General features: G+C 35.3%; 1 protein-coding gene across 2 annotated transcripts in view; it reads left to right on the forward strand.

The window, feature by feature from the left end:
* Positions 1–24,283, forward strand: part of SHOC1 (shortage in chiasmata 1) — a 51,881-nt gene extending 27,598 nt beyond the window's left edge. The window contains exons 14-28 of one of the 2 annotated variants that reach the window (XM_086771320.1): positions 1,148–1,324; positions 3,839–3,946; positions 5,680–5,867; positions 10,150–10,222; positions 11,656–11,725; positions 12,273–12,457; positions 12,989–13,094; positions 14,891–15,002; positions 15,972–16,093; positions 17,050–17,143; positions 18,148–18,279; positions 19,603–19,752; positions 20,829–21,000; positions 21,220–21,774; positions 24,148–24,283. In XM_086771320.1, the coding sequence (XP_086627446.1) occupies positions 1,148–1,324; positions 3,839–3,946; positions 5,680–5,867; positions 10,150–10,222; positions 11,656–11,725; positions 12,273–12,457; positions 12,989–13,094; positions 14,891–15,002; positions 15,972–16,093; positions 17,050–17,143; positions 18,148–18,279; positions 19,603–19,752; positions 20,829–21,000; positions 21,220–21,774; positions 24,148–24,248 (2,345 nt within the window). In that variant the 3' untranslated portion in view covers positions 24,249–24,283. The remainder of the gene's footprint in view (positions 1–1,147; positions 1,325–3,838; positions 3,947–5,679; positions 5,868–10,149; positions 10,223–11,655; positions 11,726–12,272; positions 12,458–12,988; positions 13,095–14,890; positions 15,003–15,971; positions 16,094–17,049; positions 17,144–18,147; positions 18,280–19,602; positions 19,753–20,828; positions 21,001–21,219; positions 21,775–24,147) is intronic. The other variant, XM_086771321.1, reaches the window with a different exon arrangement.
* Positions 24,284–25,726: the final 1,443 nt, after the last annotated feature.

Here is a 25,726-nt window from a genome sequence, read left to right on the forward strand (position 1 = left end):
GTATTTGTTGGGACTGAATGTCCTGTTACAGTCCTTGAAATAAAGTGTGTTTCACCATGGTTGTCTTGCACATGAAGGAAAGGAATCTTTCTAAAACACAAGGTATATCCAAAACAGAGATCAGAAAGATTCACACAAGTATTTTACTTAACAGTGGAACATTGAAGATGCACGATTAGAAATATACTTTTAAAAGAAAATTATGCATTAATACAGGAATGCCTGAATGAAATTATACAATGAGCATCCAAAATACTATAGTATCTGACCTGTTTCCATAAAGGCTGAAAAACTGGACATAGTAATATACCTTTTTTTAGAATGCTTAAAAATGTGGCATTATTAGTTGCTCTTATTGAGTAGTGCATTGACCAAGTGAAGTCAGCTGTTAATCAAATTAAATAATTTGAAAATACCAGTTGAAAATATTTTTGAAAAGTCATAGTAAATCTTTGACAATGAAGAATCACAGAGTTCTGATCTTGTTGATGTCATCTACTCAACTATAATTTTAAAAAATGGGTATGGAAGAGTTTCACTTTGTTACCCACGGAAAAGGACATCCCTTTCAACTCATTCATCAATTGACAGCTCTGTCATGATGCTACTACCAAGAAACTCAATTGTAATTTGGAAAGAATTGTGAAACAGCCAACCAGAAGCTATTAAGAACTATTAGTATGAAAGCACAAAGAAACTTAACAGATTGGCTTGTTCAGTCTTGCTAGACAAACATTAGAAGTTAAATACCAGGGAAGGAGAAGGGCTGTTTAAGTTGAAATTATAGTAACAAGTGGATATAAAGGGAATAAGTCTAAGTTTAGACTACAAAGGAGAAGAAGGCTGTAGAACAATGGAATGATAGTACAATCTCTGTGGGAGTCAGAGGAGTCGAAAATCCCAACTTTTCATTGTGGAGTTTGATCACTTTATGGAATGCATAAAATAACATGATTGCCTGCTGTGACGATCAGCTTAATTTTACCATCCAGGAGGCTTCCTGGTGAGAAACTGTTTTTCTACTAATGCTACAGTTTTCGTGAAGAAGTCAGTGTTGTTTGTGTTTTGCTAGGTCTTTCGAATATTCTTGCCCAGTAGTGTATGAAACCAAACTTTATTATTTTGTTTTGTTCTTTGTGCTATCCAGAAAGCCAATGCCAGGCATACTGCCTTTTGGAAGAGACAGTCACTCCTGTTCTAAAAGATTTGACACATCTGGGTGTACTTGCTTCTGTAAATTGGAGCTTTGACAGCATTAAATTTGATCAGACACGGTTCTTCTTAAAACAGCAGGAGAAAGTGATATGTGATCATTTTAAAGAAGGTATGTCTTTTTAAAAAAAATAGTTGTTTTTTTCTTCTTTAGTACTAATACAGATTTAATTGGTGATACAAGTTTCAAGACGTTTGATACATTAATCATAAAACTTTCAGCAGTTTATCTTGTAGAGTTACTGTAATTGACTTCCTCTTTTATTTACAAAATAATCCTAGTTCATCAGCATTACAATTGTTAACCTAATTATTATAATACAAAAAGCATTCTAATTGAATTTAATTTTAAAATATGTTAGATCTGCTTCAGAAATGTTGCTTCTGTATCAAACAATGTTTAAATTATTTTTTTCATGACAGATTTTAAAATTAAAAGCTGTCAATGTGTTTTTGTTCTTTCTCTCTTTTTAGTAGCTAATTTTTGTCAGAGCTATATGATGCAAAACGCTAAGCCTATGTTAGAAATTAGGAGGAAAAAAATCCATATTAATTTGGTTTCTTTCTAACTTCATTTCTCTCCTATGTGGCATGCAAAAACTCTGTAGAACCAGAAAAATTAAACAAAAGCCAGCAAAATCGGTAACCCCTTACAAACACTTTTGGCTGTAGATATAGAGAGGGTCAGGAAAACCTGACAGCAAAACATAAACTGTGTTTGAGGAAAATTTAGAAAGCTATTGGGTATTTCGGATTATTTTTTGAGTTGTACTGCTCATAGTTGTAAGGATAACATAGCAGGCTGTCTACGACCTGCAAAGTTTTCATATTGTGTCATACGTTATGTGATAAACTTGAGCTATACAAACTTCATTGCTTTCTGTGCTGAATGTATTTATCTTAAAATAAAACTAATGATAATGAAATTACGAATGAGAGAGAAAGCAAACAAAAAAAATCTTGGTGGTCTCTGCAGAATGACTGCCTGTCATTCTGACATTACCATATTAAAATTGTCAGCAACAGGGTTCTCTTAATTTGAGGGAGCTTACAAAAAAGCAAACACCATTTTTACAAACATGAGGGAGAAACTCAATATCTATATCTAACTTAGTGAATCACAGAAGGGAAAATATTGCTAAGAAAAATATACAGAGTATTAATAACTGCTTCTCAAGATCAAGGAAAAAATATCTAAGGTCTATATTTTAATTCAAGATTAATTTAAGAAATTTATGTCCTTCCAAATGCAGTTTATGTGCTTACTCAAACTTCAGAACCCTCTTTGCTTGTAGATCAGCTGTGCAGTATATTATCAATTACTAAAATTATAGGAATGAAATCAGTGAAAATGTGGCTGAAATACTGATGAAGCAAATAGTAATCTATAAGACCTTGCTTTTAAGGGCAAGTGTTTTCACAAATGGATAATATTTACCCATCCAATGTTATACAAAAATAACTGTTACTGAACACAGAATTGACCTATGAAATTGGTGGGTCTTTGGACCACAGCTCAAGGAAAGCAGTAAAACTTTTTGCTCTTGGTTTAAAATACTGGAAAAAGTCAGGTTGATTTAGCCACTGCTATCTGCACAGTGAGACAGAAAAGTGCAAAGGTCTTAAATTTGTCCCCAACTAAGAAGCAGAAGGAGATATGGACTTTCTTGGTGGAAGGTTCATAGAAATATAGAAATGAGGAAGACTCTAACATATCCAATCCATTCCTAAAACATATTTCTCTAACTGTATAGAAGATTCCAACACCTCCCTGGTAACTTACTTTACTCTTTTATTGCCTTCCTGGGTTTAAATTGGTTCATAGAATCATAGAATAGTTTGGGTTGGAAGGGACCTTCAAAGGGCATCTAGTCCAACACCCCTGCAAGGAGGAGAGATATTTTCAACCAGATCAGGTTGCTCAGAGCCTCATCCAACCTGGCCTTGAACTTTTCCAGGGATGGAGCATCCACCACCTTCTGGGCAACCTGTTCCAGAGTTCTACCACCCTCATTGCAAAAATTTTTTTCCTTATATCCAGTCTACTGTTGAGAAGGTTCTGTGAAAAGCTCAATTTGAGATTATCACTGCTTTAAAATTGCTTATTGATTAATGTATAGTCTGCAATTTTGTTTTCTTGGAAAGACTTCTGAAATGTTTGGTGGAGTTACAGTGCTGTTGTAAAACTTAGTGATTTGACTAGTCAGATGAGGAAATAGTAATGTGAACAGCTTGGCTTGTATGACGGACCAAAAGATGGGAAATTTATTGGTTTCCATATATATTTAAAGATTGCCTTACATAAGGCAATCAGTAAGGCAGAGTGGATTTAATGGCACACCTAGGGAAACTGTTATCCCGCCCTCCAGGAAGCACCATCTATCCTACACACCTTTCCCAAACACTTCCTTGTGTGCTCTTGGTCCAGGTGAGATGACATGGGAGAGGTTATGCTATATCACAAGCTACTTGCCAAGACCACCAGATCCAACTTTTCAAGATTATGTCTGTTTAAGCGTGTTTAATGAAAATTCTGACATCCTAGCATCTTTTAAGTTGATTATGTATGTATAGTGTGATTCCTGAAATTTTATACAGACCACACCTGTGTCTTCTGTTTGTAAAGGTAAAATAGATGAGAAGGAGATCATGCTGTTCAGACATGCTGCTCTGGTGCACCTGCTGGTGACGGTTCGAGATCTTTTATTAATGTGCGGCTTGGACACAGCACTAGGTTTGTTTTTAGTAGTCAGTAATGATACCCAGAAACCCAATGCCTTGTATGTATTCTGCAGTTTGTCCTTCATGTTTGTAGGCTGTGATTCTTTGCCATGCGTATGCCTCCAGCATAGCTTCAACATGATATTCAGCTCCCTTTGCTTCCTTGTGTCTGTTCCATCATTAGAAATGAAGTCATTGCAGATTGTGCTTTGGTAGCGTACATGCTCGGTTCATGACTAATATACCACTGTTTATGTTATTGATGGATTTGCTTAAGAAACATTCGTATGAACTTCCACATATACAATGTGTTGTATCTCAGAATGACAAATTTTCATTGGAATCCCTGTGTGGAAATGGAGAAATATACAAAAAGGGCAAGTCCTTTGTTGTTTATAATCTACCTTCTGTTAATGTGGAACAATTTCCACCTAAAAATCTTGTTGGGCTCCGTGGAAATGAGTGACTTAAAACTGAGAACATTTTAAGCAAAATATGAAATATTATTTCATATATCACAAGGCAGGGAGCTTGAAGTTACAGTCCAGTTCTTAGTACTGGACCCACGCAGAAGCTTTTTTGAGCTTTTCTGGTCTTATACTATTCAGATTTGGAATATGAAAATTATTTGTGATCCAATTTTATGCCTGAAATGATAATGCTATACTTGTCAAGTTCCCGTAGTTGTGTATTGTGAATTTTCAGATAGATCTATGGAAACAGATTCATAAGGAGCTGAAGTTAGTTTTTACAAATGCCCTAGAAAAGGCAGGCTTCCTCTGCCTTTATAGGAGATAAGGTGGTTCAGAGCATCTAACTTCAGTCACTCTGAGTTATCCTTTAATGGAGGGTATTTCCTTAAAATTGATATAAAATGGAAAACATCTCTCACAGACAGAACTGTGGAAAAAATAAATTATTTCATATTCAGGTAAGTATTTCTAGCAATGAAAGAGTAGAAGAAAAATACAGAATGAAAATATAAGTAGAATCATAAGTAGAATTATTTTCTACAATTACTATTGACAATTGAGACAAATGAGCAGTGGTTCTTTCTCTGTTCTGTTGTAGCAAAAGCACCCCTAGATCATATTTTAGAGTTATACAGCACCTATCCTTCCAGATCCCAGCAAGACCTCACATGGGACAAGTGAAAAAGATCTGGAAAAAACTTAGAAAATTGAGCCAAGTATTAAGTAGGCCCTGGAGTCCTCACTCTTGTTGTGATGTTGTGCTGTGTGATTCATCATAGATGAATACATCATAGATGTATTTTTTCTTTACATATTTTCAGATAACCCCAGCATTGTTCATCATTTATATACAAAAGGCATTCTCAGCATTCAGAGTTCAGAAATAGTTGTGATAATATGAAGAGTGGTAAAAACATAGGACAAGTAAAGCTTTGAGTAGTGGCAATATAAATAAAGTCATTATTTAGTATAAACTGTATAGACGGGTTAAATTTAACAATGCTGCTGCTGCTATCTGCAGCTGTAGAGTGCAATGTTCTGTAATTGTAACTGGAGTCGTATAGCAGAAACTACAGGAGGTATGGCAGTTTTATAAAGGCAACTTATGTACCTGATTAGTAGTAACAGTATATTCCATATTGGTGAGCCATTATATTTGCATCTTTTTTGTGCAAGATACCTTCACATAAATTTTAAATTTGTGTAGATTAAACACAAACATTGGCATTATCTTTTGTCACTGCAATTACTTCTTTTGTTGCTTTATTAACAGGTTATTTGTCCAAGGCAAAGGATATCTATAAAAACATCTTAGAATACTATTTGAATAACATCTGGAGGCAGTTGAAGATTGTACAGTACAGCAGCCAGAAAAAGCATGAAACAAATCCCAAAATAACAGAGCTGCAGTGTCAAATGTTAAATTGGATGCAAAGTTATGGAGACAAAGACAGTGTTAAGGTTAACATTGTAAACAATTTCTCTAAGCAAACAAAACTGCTCCAAACAGTGTGAATAATTATAAAACCATCTTTCAACAAGGGTTTGTTTATGGAAGAAGGTCTTATAATTTCCTTTCCGACTCACAATATCTGTTAAATAAGGGTAACATAGTTTAAGGCCTCTGTCAGGAGCGGTGCAGGTTTCTGTTTGATCACATCTTCCCTTGTTGCATGACTGAAATAACACACATATAAGTTTTAACATTGCCAAGGCTTCATCTTGTTGCAGGTGTTTTTTTTTCCCAGTAAGTATATTGTATCACATTACATAGTAATTATATTATAACCTTTTATTTGAAGGCCTCAATCTTCTGCTGCTGCAAAGAGAATCATAGTACAAGTCAGGACTGTGTACCTGTACAGTGTGGCTCAGAGGACACACAGCATGGAGTATATGGTATTGTTATCCGTAGATGACCTCTGCTTAACCCATGTAACAGTGCAATCCTCTGTCATTGTAATTATATAAGAAGCAAATATCCATAAGGGATAGTTATGGCACGGAGGTCAGAATTGTGAAAGAGATTCAGGTTATCCAAAGATTTTTTTTTCTGGATATGTCAATATTTTGGATAATACCATGCACTGCAAAACACCATTTTCCTTTGCAGAATAATTATTATTTATTTACAGAATACTTACCATGTAATGAACAGAAGGGGTAAAATATATAATTTTTTAAGTGTCCTGATTGTTTGGAATAGAGTTTACGCTGCTGAACACACAGCCAGAAAAACCGGAATCTTCAAACTTACTTTCATTTTTTTAAACTTATTTTCACACTTCACTTCCTGAAGCTTTATTCTTCTTTTTTTTTTTTTTTTCTGTTAAGAGTTGCACTAAGTGCTCTGAACATATTTTGATTACATTTTCATGAGAAGAAAAATAAAATAGCTTATTGTACACCCTTTTAGAATTTAAAGTGGAAATGAAGCAACCAAAACAAAATCGTGTTGTTTATCGTACTGTCTGACCTTCAATATTTTATTGATTTTATTCACAAATATAAGATTGTTTACTATTCTCTAACATTCAGAAACAGGTTTCAATAATGCAGAAGGAGTATTCTGGTTTTAATAAGAAAAGTACTATTGAATAAGCCATTTTCTATTCTATCATATCACATCATCATCAGTTAATATGATGTGAAATATGATAATTTGGTTAGCCTTTTATTAGCAAAAATTGCTGTTGATGCAGGATTATAATGGGACATTTGCTATGTAGGCAAGAAGTTGCTAATGGAATAGAATAAACTGAACTTTATTGTTTTCTTTCATTATCTTTTGTACTTATGATTAGATAAAACATGACTAAAAATGTCATCCAGATCACAACAACATGTAATGAGTATGCTGTTATATCGTGTGTGAAAAAGCAGGTCTGCATTTTAAAATACAGTTGTCTAAAATTGCCTTGAAAGAAGACAGTGGGGTGTCAGGTGGTTTTCTGTGCACCAGTGTATGGAAATGGAAATCTGCCTTAAGCTTGTCAGGTTGACCAATATCAAGAAGTTATTCTCTGAGAAGATCTAACACTCTGTTAATGTTTACATATATACTTATCTCGCATCTGTATGTCTTAAAAATCATATCTTGCGTCCACCAAGAAAAGTGTCTATACAATGGGATAAAGGTTCAGAGATCATCCTGTTTGAACTTCTGGTGTAAATCCTGTATGTGTGTACATATTCTTCTTTACATACTTTGATTATGCAGCATAAGTTCAGTTTGTATCAGTTGAAATGGTGGACAAAGTAAACACCTTCTCTGGTAGTGATGCTTTTTAAAACTGTGTCAGTTTGGTAAATTCTAATCATAGAATCATAGAATGGTTAGGGTTGGAAGGGACCTTCAAAGGTCATCTAGTCCAACCCCCTTGCAAGGAGCGTGGACATCCCCGACTAGATGAGGTTGTGCAGGGCCTCATCCAGCCTGGCCTTGAATGTTTCCAGGGATGGGGCATCCACCACCTCTCTAAGCAACCTGTTCCAGTACTTTACAACCCTCATTGTAAAAAAAAATTTCCTAATATCTAATCTAAATCTACCTCCTTTTCAACACTTTCATCTTAAGCAGTTTTTAATGAGTCTCGGAGATAGGCAGTCTCTGGCAGGAACACTTCACTGTACTCCATCTGTAGTCTGGAAAATCTTTCTAATTAGTTGAGCAGTATGTCTAGTATCTCCCTCCACAGCATCACCATCTTGCAGGCTGAATTCTAGATACCTTCAGTTTAAGTTTTGCCTCCATAGGGATAATGCCTCTAATGTGACAGTAGTAATCTGTCTAGTGCAACTTTAGTAATGTGGTATAATGTCTTTAGATAATACCTTTAAATAACATTTTTACTTTGAATCAAATATTCCAGTTTAACATTTCTTCTAGGACAACTTTGGCATAAAACTGAATTTCGATACTGGTGTCTTGCTGAAATCTACTGTTTCTCCAGCTTTTGTAATAATTCACACATAACATCTCAGTTTCTAATTGTTTGCAGTAGGAGAAAAACCACCAGCAAAACTTTGACCATGGATGTGGGGAGAGTAGACTTTGGGCTGCTGAAGGACCTGGTTGGTAAGGTCTCCTGGGAATCTGCTTTTGAAGTTAGTGAGATCCAGGAATGCTGATCACTTAAGAGCTGGAGCAGGCAATTCTAAAGTTTTGCAAGTCGAGCAAGCAGGGCAGAAGGCCAGCTTAGCTGAACACGGATCTTCTAGAACTTAGGCAGAAAACAGAAGTATATGGACACTGGAAGGAAGGACAGATGACACAGGAGGACTACAGAGATTCTGTTTGCCACTATAGGGAGAAAAATAGTGCCGCCAAAGCTCAATTAGAGTCCAAGCTGCCAGTGCTGTGAAGGACGACAAAAAGGACTTTTTAAAATATGTTAATAGCAAAACGAGCACCACAGATAACACTGGTCTGTTGCTTGATCACTCAGTCACCTCGCAAGTAGAGACATAGACAATATAGAGACATTTAATGGCTTCTTCACCTCTGTCTTCAACACTGGTGATGGGCCCTGGGACCCCCAGAGCCCTGTGCTGGAAAACCATGACTGAGGGGATGATAAATTCCCAGCCAAGCCTGAACTTCTTCGAGACTCGCTGCTCCAGCTGGATGCGCATAAATCTATGGGGCCTGATGGGATTCATTCCAGGGTACTGAAAAAGCTGGCTAATATCATTGTGGGACCTCTCTACATTAATTTTAATCTGTCTTGGGAGTCTGGAGAGGTCCCAGTTGATTGGAAGCTGTAAATGTTGTCCCAACTTTCCACAAGGGTAAGAAGGAAGACCTTGGTAATTACAGGCCTATCAGTCTCACTTTGGCGCCTGGTTAAATTAAGGAGAGGGTTATTCTGGGAGTTATGGAAAAACACTTGGGAGACAAGGAAATCGTTGGTCGTAGTCAGCATGAGATCATGAGGGGAACATCCTGCTCAACAGTGTGCACTGGCAGCCAGAAGGACCAGCCATGTCCTGAGGTGCATCAAGCACAGCATAGCTAGCCTGTCAAAGGGGATGATTGTCCCACTCTACACTGCACTGGTGTGACCCACACCTCAAGTACTGTGTGCAGTTTTGGGCTTGTCATTATAAGAAGGACATCAGACTATTAGAGTGTGTCCAGAGGAGGGCAACCAAGATGGTGAAAGGCCTCAAGGGCAAGACTTATGAGGAGCAGCTGAGGTGATTTTTTTTTATTCAGCTTGGGGAAGAGAAGGCTGAGGGATGACCTTATTGCAGTCTACAATTTCCTCAAGGGAAGCAGTGAAGGAGGAGGTGCTGATCTCCCCTCTCTGATGACCAGCAGTAGGACACAAGAAAATGAAATGAAGCTGTGTCAGAGGAAGTTCAGAGTGGCATTAGGAAAAGGCTCTTCACTGAGAGTGTGGTTGGTCACTGGAACAGGTTTCTGAGGGAAGTGGTCACAGTACCAAGCCTGTCATAGTTCAAGATGCAGCTGGACAACACTGTTACTCATATGGTTTTAGGTAGTCCTGTGAGGACCAGGGAGTTGGACTTGATGATCCTTATGTGTCCCTTCCAGCTTGAGGTGTTCTTTGATTCTATGATTCTCTGATTGTCACTCTGGAAAACTCCAAGGTTTCTGGTTTTGCCACCTGCTCAGGCAGTCTTGTGCTTTCTGCGCCAAGGAGAAAGAAAGATGTCTGCAGGCTGAAAGAACAGATTTTTTACAGTACTAGGATTTCTTTTACTTATTTTCTTCCAGATACTAATCATAACAAGAATGGACTCTGAGAGAGAAAAAGCTGTCCTCATTCACACTTTATCTAGAGTAGAAGGTAAATCATTTTTTTGTGTGTGTGCGTATTTTTGAAAGAAAAAGTGGCTGTTACTCTGTGCTTCACTGCATTCCTGTTTGCATGCTTTTTGTAGATGTTTCTTGTTTTTCTCATCAGGAACCTCTCTATATACTTCTCTCACTGTTTTCTGTTTCCTGACTCTTCCATCAGCCTTTTTTCTTTCTTGTAATTTTATTTTCTCCTAATTTAGAGTACTGGTATGATGTTTTCTGTTGCAATAGAATGGTAGTTCATCTGTCAAGTCAAAGATTGATTTAACAGAACACAAAGGAGATATGGGCAGCCTGTTGCCTGATTATATTTGCATCTGTTGTCTTGCTCAGATTGTCTCTTTAATTTTAGCTGATAGGTGGTCACAAGTTTTCTTCCTGGCAAGCTTATTAAGAGCAGTTAGAATTCAGAAGTCTTATCTAAGCTCCATAGCATAAAACCTTAAATGAGTAGTTAGGTACAGACCTTTTATGCTAATTTGCTAAATATGTAAGCATAAGCTGTAGCAATATATTAAACTCAAAGAGAAAAAAAAAAATCACTATTTCCAATAGGCTGGTGCCCCACTGATACAAACAGCATTTTAATCAATTCATCATCTTACCTCTGAGTAATTTTTGTACAAGCTTGTTCGACATCACAGATTCAGTTGGTAAAACAAGCACATTTCAGGAAGATTGTTATTTGAGCCTGTACTTAGATTTAGAGGAAGCCACTGAGTCCTTTCATACTGCTTTTTAAAACTATTTTTTGTAACTCCTTCTTGCTTGGACCTTATCAACAGTGTCATGTGTTGTATTGTTCTTTTGCCTTTAAAAATAAAGTTAAACTTCCTGTGCTCTTAAAAGAAGAAAGCCTATCTTTTACAGTGTTTTGAAAGGGAGGAGGCCTGTTCACAATGTTTTTACTAATAATAATATTTAATGAAAAGGTTGGGTTGGTTTTTTTTTCTCAAGATCTTAAGACTTAGTTGCAAACACAGGTCAATCCAACTAACAAAACTTCTGAAGAGAGGCATTTGTGTTATACAAATATGCCTTTTTAGCTGCATCTTCCAGTCATACTTGTAAAACTCAAAGTGTACAGAAAGTGTAAAGGAATTTAAATTATAAAGAGGCAAAGATGCTTCCTTTCACACTAGCCTTTAATTTTTCATTTTAAGATAATCAGGCTGGGAGTTTGTGAGACATGAAGCTTATTGCCATTACTTGTTCTTGGGGTCAAAAATCAAGGTTTCTAGATCATTATACCCACCAGTGCAATACAAACTGAAATTGTGTAGGACTTCATCAAGGCAGACAATGTAATACATGAAATTTTGATCTCCTGTGGTGTTCCACATTTGCTGTTTACTGCTGTGCACTGATCCATACCCACAAATGCTCATTTGTTTGATTAATGCTGTAGTTCTTTTTATGCAGGTTTAAAAGCTACGGATTTGAATTCTGAGAAAAAAGGAACCTTTTTAGGTTGTAAAGATATCATAAGCAAGTAAGTTTAATTCTTGATTTTTGAGAACAAAGTCTTTACTCAGGACTAGTATCAGTGAAACTTCTGTTCATTTCCATGGGATTTTCCAGTCGGGGATGGATCTACAGCTTCATTCTGGGAGGGGAGAATTTGTCCACACTCTGGTAAAATGCTTAGTTGTGAGGCTCAGAGGAACTTTTAGAAAACATCACAGTTTTAACTTTTTGTTTTGTTTTCCATGTTTTAGAAAAACTTGTTTAGAAAAACTTGTTTGTTTTGCATATTTTAGAACAAGGTGGGAAGGAAAGAGTGTAGAGAAATAATGACAAAGTATGACATTGTGGGAAAATATGACTGCTTCAAGTAGATCATTGGAGGTGGGGAAATACAGCTTTTGATTTTTAAATTAATTTTTAAAGAAATTAGTTTTAAATTCAGGAAGGGTAGCTTCTGTTTTGTAAACAAACTTTAAGCAGTGATAATTCTTCAGAGTAAAAATGTGTTTGTTTTGTTCTGAGAATAATTCTACCTGAACTTGATTTTATTAGTATTTTCTTGTTTTTTTAAGCCTTAGTAGATATTCCTGTGTTGTTGTACATAATCAGCAAATTGGAGCTGACTTCCCTTGGACACACTTCTCATTGGTAATGGAATACGATTATTCTGAAAACTCTTGCTGGAAAAGTCTGTGCAAAAATCTGAATGTTACTTACATGACTTTTAAAACTATCCTCCCTGAAACAATTCAAATGGGTAAGTGTTCTCCAGAATTGTAATAAACAGTTGGGCTGGCATATGAAAGGAAAGCATTTTCTGTTCCCTGTAATGCTACATTCCTGTGCCAGTGGAAGTGAATAAATGATAAATTATGAAGGCTAAAGCTAAGCAAACAGAGCTGATTTATCTATACAGCAAGATAGGAAGGCGTTTTTCTTAGGGCATGAGCTTAGTTTTGGCCAGGATATAGTAGTAAATGTTGGTTGATAAAAGACTTGTGCCAAATTCAAAGGTTGTTTACAGTTACTACAAGCTGTATCTGCCTTTCCGCATCCTAAGGGAATGTTGCTGTACATCTAAAGGAGTATAAATAAAAGCTTAATTTCAAAGAGGTTCAGAATAGTTTAATTTTGGGAAAAAGAAAAAAAAAAACAACATATAATGAAAGCATTTTGATGAGGTTGAATAAAAGCTGCATTTTTAAAAGATATGTCTATTTAAATACCTAAATGTGTCTTCAGTTTTTTGCTTATGAAACTATTATCTTACATACACAAAATGTTTCAGGGAATTGCTGTGGTTCCTTTCTTATGGAGGTACAAATTCCATATGTATTTCTGACAACCGAAGGTCTTCTTAATATGCCAGATATTCTTCAGCTTTTGGAATCCAAGTGAGTGAAAATAACCTATTTAATCTTATTGACTGTTTTCAGTTTTCCAGGTCGTGTATCTTGTCCTACTATATCACACAGCAGCCATCTACTTGGCTATCAGGTGCATTACTGCAATTACACTATTAGCATTTTAAGAGACAAGAAGATAATTTTTCTGCTGAAGTTGATAGCTCAGTTCTATAGATTAACATGGATGTCAACCAGAATAGGATTGGCTGATTTGTTTGTTTTAATGATGAGCTGGCACTTTTAATTTTAACAACTTTTAAAAATGTCTACTTTTCCCTGAAAAACATAATGTCACCCCAAAAACATTTTTGTGCTCTGGTGCTTCTTGGTTCTTGGGAGGCTTTGTATTTAATTCTTCATAGAAATGGCTTTTGCATTTTTTTGTTTTTACCTCCTGGAGCTATGCTAAAAACAAGAGTAGAACAGTCTCATTTTCTGATGCATCACAGCTTTTGGGAGAGGCAAAGTTAAAAAGAAAACCTACTTTATTTACTTTACTTGTAAAATTCAAATCTAATATTAACTGAATTTCAAATACTCTTTAATCTGAATAAAAATTTTCAAGTTTGTAAATCATTGCACATGTGCATTATTTTCTTTGACATAATTTTCTTGCATTTTGCTTTCACAATAATAAATACCTGATAAAAGTACCTTTTATCATGGGGAGAAAAGAAGAAGAAAGAAATAGAGGACAGAGCAGCAGCATCTCTTAAACATAGTGCCAGAGATACAGATGGCTGTTTTCACCATGTTGCTGAAGAGGTGTGCCAGTTTTGATCCTTGCTGTATCCTTGAGTCAGCTGTGAAGCCATTTTTGAGCTGTGTCCAATTACAGTTCAATAGGAAAAAAAAAAAACACAAATTCTATGTTTGACATTTTAAATTTGAAGATTTAATTTGACAGGCACTTTTAAACTTTGACCTGTTCAAATTCTCTGTTCAGCCTGGCCATAAGCTAAATAGCCAGGAATCCTTTTTGGTGCTTCCTCACTAGCAACTTTTAGCACTGATGAAGTAATTAAATAGGTGAGCAAAGAGCTATATATATTTTCAGAAAAGCTTACAGTTCACTTTTTTGGTTAATGTCTGCATACACTGTCCATGGAAGTTTCTAGAGGACTTACCACTGGCAGATTCAGGTTTAGGTCTTTTGTGTTTCCTAGGGATAAGACCAAGTAGTGTGACGATTCTGTCTTCTCAACTTCTGCCCTTAGCCAGCCGAGACTCCTCAAAAGCCCTAAGCATGTGATGTCCGTTCAGTGCGTCTTTGCTAACAGCTCGTAACAGGAGGCTGTTCTGCTGGCACTTCTCATTCCCTCAGAAAAGTTTAGGATCATATCGTTGGCAGGCAGGGAGTCTTCACTCAACTTGCTTTCCCTGTGCTGCATAATCATGAAAGGAAGAAAATAAATGCAATATATATGTGATTGCTCAAAAGGAGTATCTAAGTGTATTTTCTCGATTTACATATCTTAGTTTCTGTATTATGTCTTTTACGTCTTTTTTTTTGTAAACTCAAAGGCTGTATATCAAGGTCATATTCAGTGCAGTTAGCAACATAATTGAATTAATCCACTAATATTTCATTAAATCACTGCTACATTGATGTGTACTCTTCGAATGTGTCTTAAAAGGAACTTGAGCATTTGAGAAAGATCAAGGTATGAAAAGACTGTGTAATTTAAAACATTGTATTAAGAGGTGTATGTTATTAATTTATTTTAAGAAAATCTTATTATTTTACTTAACTGAGATTTAATAAAATAATTTGCCTTCTTCAGGTACAGCATTACCTTTGTTGAAAGAAGCAGTAGTTACTCCTTAAGGCTTTTTGGAAGTACAGATCGATATGTTGTGTTGACAATAGATGAATGTACTGCTATCTTTTTGCAGGTACAAAGTGAAACTAGTATGTCCAAATTCTGTTATATATTGGGTCACTTCTAGGCCATACCTGCAGACTTCTAACATATCTTCTTGTAATTATATTTAATTAATGCATTAATTCACAGCACATATTGTTTCCAAATTCATTAACTCCAGAATTCTGCCTGTGATAGTTTGACTGGTTTAAAATGTTCTCATGTCTGTACCCGCATTTCTTCACAGAAGTGTAACATTTGACCTGAGATTGGATTGTATTAGTTAAAGGATGCGTGCTTGAAAATAGGGTTGTATAAAGCAATATTGTAATAACCAATTAAATGTATCTTTGACTATATTTTCTTACCAGCGTGCATGTTAATTCCTCCCATTTCAAGCAGTTATCTGAATTACTCTAGAGAATAATTTGTCCTACTTTTAATAAAAAATAATAGTTTAGGCAGTAGCATAATACTTAAAATCTGGTATGCAGCAAGACGGGTGACTTCACAGGTAGAACTGCTGCTGAAAGATAGATAAAGATAAAATAATTAATATTGCAAGCACAACACAGACATTCCTACATGCCACTGCAAATGCTACTGCGATTAACAATGTTATACTTTGTATTTTCAGTGTAGGTATAACATGATTTGTATAGCTTAAGTAAGTATTTCAGAGGTTTATTACAGTATTTTGCATTATTAACATTCTGAAAAATCTTAAGAACATCCTAGAAAGTTAGTAGCGGTGTTTCCTTTTTATAGGAGGGAAAAAGAGGCATGAAGCAGTGAATCAGATTTTTAAAGGGGGAACAAAATAAGAGTTTGGAATGTAATCTAGTTTTTCTGACTCCCAGCTGTGTCTTTAATACCTATATTATTTAGTGGTATTTACATGTGATCTAACTTCTGTGTAATGCAGTGATGCACATTAAAAGCTTGTGACAGCCATGGTAATATTTATTTAGTTTTTACTTTTTGTATTAATTTCATGTAGAGTATGGAAGAACTAAATTATGAGAAATCCTGTGACCATGTAATATCAAAGCTGATGGCATTATCGCTCCAATATATGTGCTGTTGGATTGTTTTCTATTCCAGAGAAAGACTGTGTTTAGAGTAAGTTATGAAATTCTTTTGTTATCTTTGTATTTTTAAACAAACATATCACTAAAGGAAGCTGCTTATTAGAACAAGTTAACAGTCTTTGTTCTTTCAGTTTCTCTGTAGGAACACATTTATCTTAGAACAATATGAATATCGTAAGCTCATATTTCTGGTTTGTTTTGGACTTTTCACTTAGTTACAGTGTTGTCATGCTCCTACTGAAAAACTCAGTGGAATGACAGAAGTAACAGTGATCACTGGAGACCCTCAAAACAGTTAGCAAAGATGTTTTTTATGTGTTAAGATCTTACTCAGGAGATAAAGCAATGATTGTTATAAAATAACAGGATTTGAGGGAGGTAATGCTAATGTGAGGTGTATTTCAAATCAACAGGTCCAGCAATTTCACAAGACTATTAACCACTGGAATCATTCTTTGTAACTCTTTGAAGTAAATGAACCCCTATAAATACATGGTTATGAATTACTGTGTTAGCATCACTTTGTCATTTGCAACAGGGAGACATTCTTCAAGTATCCTTCCAATCCATCAGTAGTTCTCCTTTCATTATGGAAACACTGCTTTTGTTAATATAGTTCATAAGCATTCCCTCATTACCTATTGTGATTTTTTTTTTCTGTGAGCAAGTACTAATTTTCTCCTGCATCACCTTTCCTCTCTGTAGGAATTATTTTTCTCCAGTGGCTGGCACTGATCCAGTCCTTTTTCTTCAGGCCAGGCTTGCTTTGCTGTGTGCTGACTCCATTTTCTTCCTCACACTGCATCCTTCAGCACTCAGTCACTTAATGTGTCCTGGTTCTCCTTTCACAGATATTAATACTCAAACTGTACTAGAATTCTGAATTCCAGGAAATGAAACAGGCATTTATTGACACATGGAACAAATATTTTAGAATTATTACACGTGCATATTAAATAATAACGATCCAATTAAACTGTTTTATAGGTACAGTCTCAGGGGAGATACTCTGCTTAACCTTGTCTTAATTTATGCCAGTTTAATTGAGCTTACACAGAAGTGTGAAGACTTTGAAGTGAAGGTAAGGTTTTTGGTAACAATCTTTATGTTTTAATCTTCACTGTATGATATTCCTAAAGTGCTTAATCAAGTGTGCATTGTACATCAAAAACACAAAATAGCTTAAAATTAGTAAAATGAGAGCAAGGAGTTTTAATTAAGTGCTGCTGACATCAGTGAAAAGACTGCGTTGACTCCAATAAAAGTTGAATCAGTTTCAAATAGCAGCTGAAGTGTTTTTATGACTAGGAGTCAAGAAATGAGATTGTACCTTTAATTTTATAAATTATTAGAACATTTATTAATCCTGCTTATATCTTAATTTGAAGTTTCAGGTTAATATTATGTTACTAATGTAGTAGAAGAAAAGAAAGTGTAGTTTTTATCTGCTGTCAGCTAGTTTGTGGTTTTTTTTAATGTGGCAAGATATATTAACTTTTTTCACTATGAATCAGAAAATACAGTATCTAGAATAATCAACCTTAAAAAATGGGGCAAAAGTCTCATTCAGCTTACCAAGTTGATGTCTGTAACATTTATTTTGCATGAAGTAACATTTTTAAGGCAATTTTTTACTTTTTGCATATTTAAATTTGTTTCAAATTAATCTAGTTAAACGAAGGTTAAAGAGAGGCAAAAGCTTTTTTCATTCTGGGTACTCAGCAGTGTAGTTCATGTAGAAATTAGTTACACCTTCAAAGTGTTACACATCTTCTTAAACTATTAGGCATCTCAGAATTGCCTGTTTTATTAGGAACTCCTACTGTACCCATAAACTTGATCACATATATGAGACCTATAGGATAAACTCATTTCACCTACATAGGATTTGCACAAATAAGGAGTGTCATTTGGAGCTAGGCTAGTGGTCAGAGGTTGGAGTTACTCTGCATGATAAGCATGAATCAGGTTTAATTACTCCGCACTACTAGTTGTTGTGTTTAGGCTTTTCCATTTAACTCCTGTAGAAAATTAAGACATTACTTAGTATAAGACTTAACCAAAAATATTATGTATCACTTTTAGGTAGTTCTTATGCCAGGGATTGAAGAGGCAGCACTGGTAATTCGTCAGATTGCTGACAACATTTTGATATCATCTAATACCAGTCCTCATGAGTGGTTGGACAAATCCTGGCTTTCTGTTTTGCCATCTGAGGTTTGCTTATCTTTCCATTAAATTACACTGTTTTCTTCATGTTTCCCAGAGTCATAAAGTTCTAGGATTTTTTTTGTTGTTGTTTTCTTAAAATAAGTTATTAAAAGAAGTGTTACTACATACACGCACACACTTTTTTTTATATATGCATATATATACATACATATATATAAAATGTTTCCATCATCCTTGCCGGCACAATTAGGTGCAACTTGGACTTTCCCCATTGCTTTCACAATTAACCAGTAGAGTTTATCCTTCACATCTGCCAGCCAGTGTGTACAGTTCTACAGTTCTAGACACTAAGTTTAAAAAACTAGCCAGCTTGTAAAAGATAAACATACTGTGGCTTACTAGGGCAGGAAGCCAAATTAATCAGTGCTGATCCATTACTGAAGAAATGGTGTTACCTACAGACTTGCTTTAAGACAAAATAGTAGAAATTTGTTTAACTTCTCATGCAGTAGTTGATATTGGATATTTACATTAAATGCTGGGAAAAGTCAAATATATCATATTATTTAACTTGTATATTAAGGTTTTCAAATTAAACATACAGATTTGTTCATTTTACGTGGAAGCTTTGATATCTTGTAAAGCCAAGATCCTTTCTGGCTTTTGTAAAATTCAGAAGCTTTTTAGAACAGGTATTGGCATGGCCTTTCAAGTGTGGGATATTGGATTATAGGTTTTCCAATTTAAAGATTAAGGATACTAGTAAAAAACTGAGGGGAGTCACTGATTGTATTTTGTCTCTGTTAAGGCTATTAGATTCTGGCATCTGTTGAGTGCAGAGCTTTATGAAAGTCAGGAACTAGAAGCTGACATTCTTAAAATGTACAGCTCTCAACTTGCTGCCTTCTGTGTGACATTCAGTCTCTCCCTAGCAGCTCCTGCTTTTTGAACCTGTCTTATTGCTGTGTACAGATGTAACTTTTAAAACAAACCCAGCCTTGTCAGTTTATTCTGATTTAGTTAATGCTCTTCAACATGGAGAATAGACGGTAAATCTAGTGATGGGTTTTCAAATCAAATTTACATAATTCACTGGTTTCATCCTTTAGAATAGAAGCATCTTTAGACTCTGCTTGCTTTTTATCAAATTATTATGCAGAACTTACTCCTTTGCAAAAATTATACTCTGTTACATCTGTAGTAAAAAAAACCCTTTTCACTGGGCTATGAGAGCGCACTGTTTGAAAGCTGTATTTCTCTGATATGCTGTATGACTTATTCATAGGAATGTCACTCTATAGAAATAGAAAAAAAAAGGAAACACAATTTTGTCAGCTATCAATCTAACAAAATAATTTCCATTTCCAGACAGAGATATGCCTGCTTACTTTTCCATGTATCAACCCTCTGGTTGCCCAGCTTATGTTAAAGAAGGGATCTTCGCTGAACAAACTGTTTCTTGCAAGCTTTGATCAACTTCAGGAACTCCTGCCAGAGGTTCCAAAAAAAGTTTTAAAGGTTGGCCAAAATTAATCTATGTGTTAGATCAATCTTTTCGCACTGGTGTAATACAGAGGGGTTTTTTTAATCTGGTGCTACATGCACATTTGCTGGTATCATTTAAAAATGAATGATATTCTTTAGCATATCATTCATATTTAAAATGTTGAGCCTGCTAATTCTCAGCAGATTTTGTCAAGTCACCATTATGTTCACGTGAAGATGATTAGAACATTTTCTTAACTGGAAAAATACTTATTTGATCAGCTTCCTCTTCAAGCTTCATTGTATCGAGTATTCTATCAGCATACAAGCTTATATATTTCCCTAATATAAGAAATGTTTTCTAATTAAGTATTTCCAGGACTTTTCGCCCCCCTTCCTTTCTTCCATCCATCTTAAACAATAATAAACCCACCACTTATAAATTCCTAGTGCTAAGCATTTGAAAGAGCCCTAGAGGTTAAGATGAAGAATTCCATTCACTAAAGTGTCCACTCTGGAGTTAGAATTGTGTGCTTGTGCTGTTTCAGTTGGGCCAAGTCTGGGAAAATTATAGACTGATTATAGTCAGGTTTTATCAGTCAAGAAAATGAGAGGACAAACTTCTACATCAGAAGCATTCAGTTAAGGTGAAGGAGCAAGAGAACAGATACTCGGGCACTTGAATATCAGCTTGTGCATGTTATTGTAGTAACTGCATATGTGGAAAGCCATGTTTACTGACTGAAAAACAGAAAAATATCTCATCAGTTTAATTCCTCGATGATGTATGATATGCGCCAGTCCATTGCAGACACTACTTCCTACAGTCCTGGACTATTGAAAGAATCAAGTATATTAAGGTATTGATTTTCCTCTGTTTCAAGAGACAAGCTATTACTTGCTGTTATAGATTTAAGACAGGTGGTACATTGTCTGCTGTACATGCCCCTCCTTCTGTATTGGTAAGTCTTTTTTTTTCCCTTTCCAGTAAACAAAAATTACACATCTTAGAATCCTAACAACTGGTTTAACTTTTCATATTTGGCAGTGTAGATATGTATGATAAACAACACTCCTAAAGTATCTTTTTTTAATTATTATTATTTCAGCATTTTAGTGACATGACATCTTCATACAGCCTAAATGTTACTGCTCCACTAGAAACAGCAGTGAAAGGTACATCACCTCCAGAAAACCAAAATGAGTTCAACATAATGCATCCAGATTACAAACAAAATCATCAGTCTTTACAGCTGCTTGGTAAGGCACAAAGCAGCACAGGTAATATCTTGAATTACTAGGAAAATGTGTCGTCTTTGAAACCAAGTGAAAATCTGAATGTATTAGAATCTTTATCTTCCGATCATGGAAAGGTCAGTTATTCTGAGGAGACAGACTGCAATCAAAATGCTCAGCGTCAGCTTGGTTTTCTGTAAAATGTAGAGAAATAAGTTAATTTTTAATTCTCCAAACAGAATATTTTGAATTTTTCTCTACCAGGAACATCTCATATGAATTCCGAAGCCATAATTCCTGCATTGAATCATCATCAGCACTTTTTAAACTCTAATTTTCCAAGCTGTATGCAAAAGAAATCATGTTCTTCAGAAGTAATTACAGGGAAGCAGCAGAATTTCTTTGCTGTACCAAAGGACTGTGAAGGTTTTGCTCATGGAGATGTTACGAATTCTCTTCATGTTCAAAGACAGCTTTTCAGGACACCCTATAGCTCTGATCATTCTTCTAAAAACTCCGAAAAAGAGGATTTATTTGCAAATTTCAATGATTGTGCACCTCAGGAGAGCTCCAACAGTTTTCTAGAATTTAGAGACACAACATTTAAGAGCCAAGAAATTCAGATTGACCAGACCCCATGGAATGACTCTTCATCCACAGGCCCACGTGATTCATTTGCATCTGACAGTTTTCTCTCTGATTTCTTTATTGACCCAGATGAGCTTCAAAGTCTGAATTTTCACCAAATAAGTAGAGAATCTAAAGGAAAGAGAAAACAAAGTCCACCATTCTTATGGGCAAAAGAAAAAAATAGAACAGGTATGTCCAAAGCAGGCAGAATTTGCTGAAATCCTGTTTGTAACTTGACTGGAAACAGGAGTAGTTTGTAGATTTTGTATTTTCTTCAAATAGGTGTTAAATCCAGTCCAAACCAACAGTTGCATGTTACCTTTACTAAAAAAATTTACTTCCATGTATATTTCTTCTGTGATAAAATGTTCCTAAACATTTATTTTCTGTTTTGAGCATAAAGAATATATTTTTAAAATATAATTCTATTACTGCCGTTATTTTTCCTTGGTAAAAATACTGAAAAGTGTAGTTCTCCAGTATTGTAAGCTTCAACCTCTCCTCTCTTTGACAGTGCGTAAAATGTGCATAATAAATATGCCAGAATTATCTTAAAAGTTAATGGAAACATTATTTTGTAAACCTAAATTTGAACAAAAGGAGGAAGAAAAGACTAGAAAGTATTTTCTCTGAAGGACAAAAAGTAGGTTCAGCAAATTCAGAGAGTGAAATTTAGATGCTACCAATGGCTGTGTTTTGCTGTTGGCATTAGTGGAACAAGAATTTCACTCTGATAACTTTCTAAATTTGTTTCATACATTTCCCTTATTCTTGGGCTTCATTTCCCTTGTATTCAGTGCTAAACTCTCCGTCTTGAAATAATTCCAAAGTGTATTTCTTCAAATAGATGTTATAGTGTGTACTTTAAAGCTCTGTTTATCCTGAAGGTGTGTGCAGTCCTTGCCGAAAATCTTCAGGCTTCTCATTTTTTGTAGTTTTCTTATCCATGGTTTGCTTTCTCAAATGTAGTTACATTGAAACATTTTTTGATAAGCCATAATATGTATCCATGGAGTCTTTAAGAAAGCATCACTAGTCCCTGCCAGACTAAGTATTGTTGTATTGTATTATTTTTTTTAAATTCTGCTGCTTCCTTATAGGTGAGGTACCACCTATTTAAATATCCAAGGTTAAGCTCCTTAAATAAAGTGCCTAACTCCTGTTTCAGATTATTTAATTTATGCTTTCTCTGTTGCTGCCTGTCGTTAAATCTCTTGGTGGTACAGCAAGGTTAACACAGTATTAAAATGCTCTGAGTACTTAGATCAGACTCATCCCTGAGAACACTAGTAAGTAATTGATACCATGTTTCATGGGCAGCTTAAAGCAATTACAGAAATAAAGAGAGGAAAAGTTAATTGAATATAGTGAACTGCTTTTCATTTTCAGCGTATGTAAATTAAAATGTTCCTACAGAAACTATGAGCAGACCTGTTGCCTTTCCGTTGGGATTAAAATTGAAACGTGGAATATTGCTGGCAGTTAACAGTATTGCAGTAACCTGTAACTGGCACTGATAGTATGAAGCTCTAAATACAATAGTTTCAGTAGAGATCAGGGCAGATTCTTCTGGTAACAACATTTTACAGTATTCTAAAAACACTGTGGTCTCTGACTGATAAGCTTTCTGTAGTACTCTTGTCCAGTAGGGCAAAGGTATATTTAAATCTGAATCAAATTAAAAGAGGAAAAGTGATTTTTGGTTTAGATTTTGGAATAATAGGCTTATTTTACTTTTTTATTCACTAGCCAGGGGAAAAATAAGTATACTAAATAGTTGTGCATGCTAATGCAAAAAAAAAACCAAACAACTTTAATACATTGAAAGCCTTCTTAAGTCCCAAATTTAAGAAATATGAAATCCCAAGTTTAAGAAATGTATACAGAGTCAAGTTAAAAAGACACATTGCGAACCCCCAGGGATTTCTTCAGGTTTCAGATCAAACTTTCATTAAACCACAAACAATTAATGCCAATATGCCAAGCCAGTATTTCGGCTGGAACAGAAGAAATCCTTAGTTCATTGTTGAAGTTTTCTGACAATACTTTTTGTAAAGATTAAACAGAATTTTCTTACAGTAACTTATTTTGAATAAGCAACTACTCAAATATTTCATTGTAAAAATACTTGAATCTTAACAATGTAAGTGGCTTTTTTACACAACTTAGAAATATGAACATGTGTCTGGTTAAAAAGTTAACTTTCACAATTATTGAATAGTACTGAGTGTAATATTCATGAAATAAAAATAAGCATTAAAATCTTTAGTGAGATATTGTGGTTAAGCATCATGCAGTTTGATGTATTTCTTTTGTGTATTTCTTTCGTCCTGTATTATTATTACAGGATGATATACATAAAACTGATCAGTAGTAGTAAGTAGTAGTTAATATTCATCTGTACACATTTAATTTTATGGCAGTTGATGCTTTTCCTACAGAGCATACTGGTTAAAGCGAAAGTCTGTTTGTTACTGCTTCTGAGAAGCACATAGTTAAGTTTGCATGTGTGTTGTATTTGTAGTTTATCATACATATCTTTTCTTTCCACTTCTTTTCCAGATTCAGGATTTGCAGAAACACCAGAGTTAAAAAAAAGGAGATTGACATATGAAAGAGTCCCTGGAAGAAGTGATGGACAAACACGTCTTAAATTCTTTTGAATGGAATGGGAATTTGCATGCTACACATACTTTTTAAAGTTCTTAAACGCTTTGAGGGAAAATAGATTAAATTCAAATTTTTTTTGTTCATTTTTAGAGAGAAATTAGGGTTTGGGAATCCCTAGTAATTCAGGATTCTTTTGTATGATTTAAAATTCTACTAAACAAACTAATCCCTTGAACCTAGAGGATCTCTGCCTCTCTCTTTGTTCTCATGGGTGATACAAAGGTACTTCATCGCTCTTTATATAAAAAATAAAATACAGATTTAAAAAACCAGACACTGAAGCTCATAGAGTTTTCAAGGCACCTGTGTTTGCTCCCTGAGCATGCAGCTTTCCAGACTCAAAGATGCATGAGATCTGCCGACATCTCAAGGCTGCTCATAAAGTCTTACAGCTTTCTAGTACTTCAGCTGTGATCCTTTATATTTGTCTGTCCCTTGGGCTCAGTTCCACTTCTTTCCTTCTGACAGCTGCTTTAGAAACCACGTGGTGAGTTCCTGAACTGCCTTTAATCATAATCAAACTACAGAAACAACCTATTTGTTTTATGGACAACATGTGAAAGATAAGTTGAAATTTAGGATTCTAAGAGATTTGATTCAGAGAAACTAAGCTGTGACCCTAGCTCTCTGCATAATCTGGTGGAGGCCATTAGTTGGCATCCACATTTTTCAGCCCGCTACATTGCATTGGCAAGCAGGGAGGTGAGAGTCATCTGGGAGGCAGTGACAGATATTGTAGGATACAGCTGGAAAGGGTAAGAGATTAAAAAAAAAAAAAAAGGCATCTCAGTTGAAAGCTACAGAGGAGAGAGGATAGAATAGTACCTGATCCTTCGCTTTCCATCAAAAGTTTTGGCAAAGAAACTGGAAGTATGTGTGGGAGCAATGGTAGACAGTTACTGAGTTCAGCTGCAGGAATGCATACACAGTTTGCACAGGCATGCCTGCCAGCTCCAAATGTCAGTGTCTGTTCGGTGGCTTTCAGCTGAGATTATTCAGTTTTCAAATTCACAAGTACTTTTAAGTTTAATGCAATAACAGAAAGGGGAAAAAAAAAAACCAAACCACAGGATTTATAGTTTATGCTTGCAGTAAAGTATTTTCTTGACATTGAGCCTTCATTAAGTGCATATTCACTGTTTGGAGAAATAAAACCAGCACTTAGGGGAGAAAGCTTTAGTCTCTCAGAGAAAATGGAGTGCTGATTTTTAGCTGAGAATTCCTAAAAGCTATGGTGACAGCACTAACAGCAATTTTAGTTCATAGGAATATCCCCAAATTATTTGTACCCAAATTGTTTGCAAGATTTTAGCAAACACCTTTCAAGTGCAACTGAAAAAGACTTTTAGTAGAATTGCAAACAAGCCAGCATTTCCCCGTTTTGCCCAGAATAGGAGAAAGACAAATAAAAATTGCAGTTTGATTACTATTTCTGGCCCATTTTTGTGGTCACTTGGCCTAACCATTTTCC

Source organism: Chlamydotis macqueenii, chromosome Z (assembly GCF_036417535.1).
Source record: "Chlamydotis macqueenii isolate bChlMac1 chromosome Z, bChlMac1.mat, whole genome shotgun sequence".
Lineage (NCBI taxonomy): Eukaryota > Metazoa > Chordata > Aves > Otidiformes > Otididae > Chlamydotis > Chlamydotis macqueenii.